Source organism: Buceros rhinoceros, unplaced genomic scaffold, assembly GCF_000710305.1.
Source record: "Buceros rhinoceros silvestris isolate BGI_N320 unplaced genomic scaffold, ASM71030v1 scaffold12788, whole genome shotgun sequence".
Lineage (NCBI taxonomy): Eukaryota > Metazoa > Chordata > Aves > Bucerotiformes > Bucerotidae > Buceros > Buceros rhinoceros.
The window spans coordinates 16,960-20,488 of record NW_010425163.1 but is presented as its reverse complement, the minus strand read 5'-3'; the positions used below and the strand labels follow the sequence as shown (position 1 = coordinate 20,488).

The 3,529-nt window shown below is 46.3% G+C and overlaps 1 protein-coding gene across 1 annotated transcript in view; it reads left to right on the top strand.

Moving 5' to 3' along the window:
• Nucleotides 1-1,697, top strand: part of LGALSL (lectin, galactoside-binding-like) — a gene marked incomplete at its 5' end in the record, with an annotated part of 4,439 nt that extends 2,742 nt beyond the window's left edge. Inside the window, one exon of the mRNA XM_010141040.1 lies at nt 635-1,697. Within this exon, the coding sequence (XP_010139342.1) occupies nt 635-778 (144 nt within the window). The remainder of the gene's footprint in view (nt 1-634) is intronic.
• Between the last annotated feature and the right edge of the window lie 1,832 nt (nt 1,698-3,529).

The following is a 3,529-nucleotide window of genomic DNA, read 5'->3' as shown; positions in this document are numbered from 1 at the left end:
GTCCCTGTGACGTGCTGCCACTACCAGCTCCCCAGGAGCTTACTCTCGCCTGGACTGTCCGCTGCCGCTTCTCCCGGTGCAACGTGCTGCTCAGTTGGTTGGGCTTGGGCTCAGCCGGCTTGGCACTGACTGTGAGGGAGGGGAGGGCAAACTTCTCTCTCCCCTTGTGTTCACTCTCTTCCAGTAAATGAACTGAAGGGTGGAAAGCTTTGCAGAGGGAACTGCCCCCTCATTCTGCAGCAAAAAAATCCCGCTGTAGCAACAGCGGAGTGCAACATCTGGGTTGGAGATATAATTTTTTCCCCCTGTAATTAGCAGTTTGAGTCTGTTTCTGGCATTATTCCAAGAGGCAAAACCTCTCCAGTGCCAGTGGGACTGACTGAGTTCCAGAGTCCATCCCACCACAGCAGCGTGAGATTGGATTACGGTCCCTGCAAAGTAGAAGCAGATCCACCACAGTGTAACTGGTGTCGCTGAGGCAAACTCCCCTCAGCCCCGGCTGTTAGGTGGCATGTAAGTAGCAAAATGCACACGCCAGCACTAGGTAAAGGCTAACGGAGTGCTCTTTGTAGTCTCTGAAGTAAGTTCCCAGTTACACTGAGGACCACATCCCTCATTGTTTTATTTTTTACAGGTTGAGATCCTTTGCGAGCATCCCCGGTTTAGAATATTTGTGGATGGACATCAGCTCTTTGATTTTTACCACCGTATTGAAACACTGTCAGCAATCGACACGATAAAGATCAATGGAGATCTCCAGCTTACAAAACTTGGCTGAGCTTGCTAGGACCGCAGATTCCAAATCGGCTTGGGTGCTATCGTCCATTTGGAGAAGCGACAGCCGGCTCTGGACACAGCTATGGTAGGAAGGCTGCCCCCCGTTCTTTTTCCGCATGCGGTTCTTCACTCTTGTGCCGATGAACCGGGCTGTTGTTTATCCTAATGAAGAACATTGTTGGTTAATAGACACTGAGCCGTTTTTCTTGGAGCAAAATAGCCCACCCGCACTGGAGAATCAAATTGGATTCTGAAAGACTCGCAGTCTTGTTTCAAATCTCACAATCACAGTTTCTCACAGGCAATTGCTGAAGCGCAGCGCTAAAAGCAGTTACTGACGGGCAGCGACAACAGCACCAGGAAGTTTTTCTTTTGCAAATATTGTTTCTGCACTGGAGTAGCGCAGCACCACACAGGGCCACGTGCTGTCGTCCTTACCCGGGGCCTGAGCCTGATGCCATGGAAATCGATGACAAACCCTCCGCTCACGTGAACAGGGTACAATCAAACTGTCTCGTCCTTAGCCAAGCACAATTCCCATTGATTTCTGTGGGGTTTTTGCACACGCCTGCGGGCCAGCTCTTCCGCTGGTGTAAATCGGAATCGCCTCCCAGGCTTGCAGTGGAATTTTGCCGATTGCTCCCAGCCGCTGATTTGGCCCAAGGACTGTGCAAAAACCGAATGAGGGTGTGAGGACACAGCCTGTATGTTTTAGTCAGGGTATTTGCCTAGAATGTAGATTGTTACGAGTTTTTGCACAACGTATTGTTAATACAGTTTTTAAAGCTTATCTGTAGTTTATTTATTTATACTCATTGTATGTACTGTTAGTGAAAATGAACACTCTTACTGATGGTGAAGAACGGCAAAGTGTAAACATTCTGAATGTACAAAATGTCTTAGGTTCTTTGGGTAAACTCTTGAAAAATCCTGTTTCCTATCGAACCTTTAGTTATGTTTTAATGGAGCCCTCTAGGCCCTGGGAAAATGTGGGCATGGTAGGTGGTGGGGGTGGGGGGAACTCTGCACAATCACTAGAAACTGTTTTTCAGGGCTTACTAACTTTGCTGCACAGGGTAGGTTTGAGTTAAAGTCAATAATGGCACATTTGTAGGTTTAACTGTGCTTTTACAGCCTGAGAAGAAGTTCCATCTGGCAGTCTCTTAGTTCAGAAAGAGAACCGGCCTCCTTCCAGGGGAGATGGGAGATGTTTTGCGCTTGTTTGAGAACATACTCGCCCTTTGATATGACAATTAAAACTTGTCTAGACAGCCAAGTTATTAATGCTTGAAAATCAGCTACTGCACATGAATAGTAACTTTCCAAGTAGCTTTTAAAGTAGTAGGTATAGCTACATAAACACAGTCCTTGCGCTGCACTGTAAGCGAACACGGCCACTCTTCTCGACTTCTGTAGGACTGAAGACACTTTTCTCCTTGGCTGCTCACAACAGACTGTGGCAGGTCTTTCTGAGTAGTTACAATCATGATAGAAACATATATTTAGGCAATTTTGGAAACATGTAATATAGGGACTTTCTCAGACACAGAATACAAAAACAGCCTTTGCAGCACAGTATTTAAAAAAAAAAAAAGACAGAAGAATCTCACAAGCAGAACTATGTTAAACCTGCTGTGGTTTGAAGCAACCGGAATTCCCGAAGTTCAGGGCAGAACACCAGTTGCAAAGCCTCCTGTTGCACTGGTTTGGCCTGCAGTTAAGAGCCTTAGACTGCAAGCTGAAATTCCAGCTGTGGCTCTAGTCCAAAGCCTGCTGAGGTCAATCAGAGTCCTCTGAGCACAGAAGCCTGATTCTTACTTCATGCAAGTGCAAATCTCTTTGTAAAGCCAGGGGCGTGTTGCTGCTGCTGCAGAGGAGCTAAGAATCAGGCTGCTGCTTAGAAAATATGAGTGGAAAATGACATTTTTAGCCTTAACATTGACGTTCCCTGACTCTTCCTCCTCCTTCCAAATTGAGAGAGAACCTGTTATTTTCCAGGTGATCTTTTTATCTGGTGCGTGGCTTTTAAGTTGTATGTCAGATTCTATTTGTACTCCAGATTGAATCTTGATATGAAATGTTCCTGTTCTGCTCTGTTCTTACTGTTTTACAGGATACACAATGACTGTGTCGTTTTCCATTGTATAAAGAATGCTGACAGTGTTTTGGTACCAAATATATTCTTAAAAATCATGATGATGGTAATAAAAATCCAAGGGAAAGGTGCTTCCACGTGAGGTGTTTGGATTTTTCTCCAGCTTGGAAATACTCTATGGTTCTAAAGCAGATGCAGGCAGAAGATGAATTCTGTTCGGAGGGAGATTTAGCACCCTCCCTGCCCAGTGCTTTCTCCAACTAAATATGTAAAGCCAGGCTTGCTGATGCAGTGCCACTGCCTGAGGGTGTCCTGCTAGTCCACTAGGCCAGAAGTAGGAGGCTGGAGAGAGTCAGTAGCACCACAGCCCTACAGCAGCACAAATCCTGACAGGACACCAGGAGAGATTTTCCCTTCACACCTTTACTGAACTCAGTAGCACCACAGCCCTACAGCAGCACAAAACCTGACAGGACACCAGGAGAGATCTTCCCTTCACACCTTTACTGAAGAGAAAGAGAAAGCAATTTGGCTGACTTGAATTTTCAGCCACTTGAGATTCCCGGTAGGTTAGTGCAGCCCTCAGACCTGTCGTCTCTTGCACGAGCTTGGCACAGTGTACACCAGGGATGAACTCGAAGCACCGTGTCAGAAGCA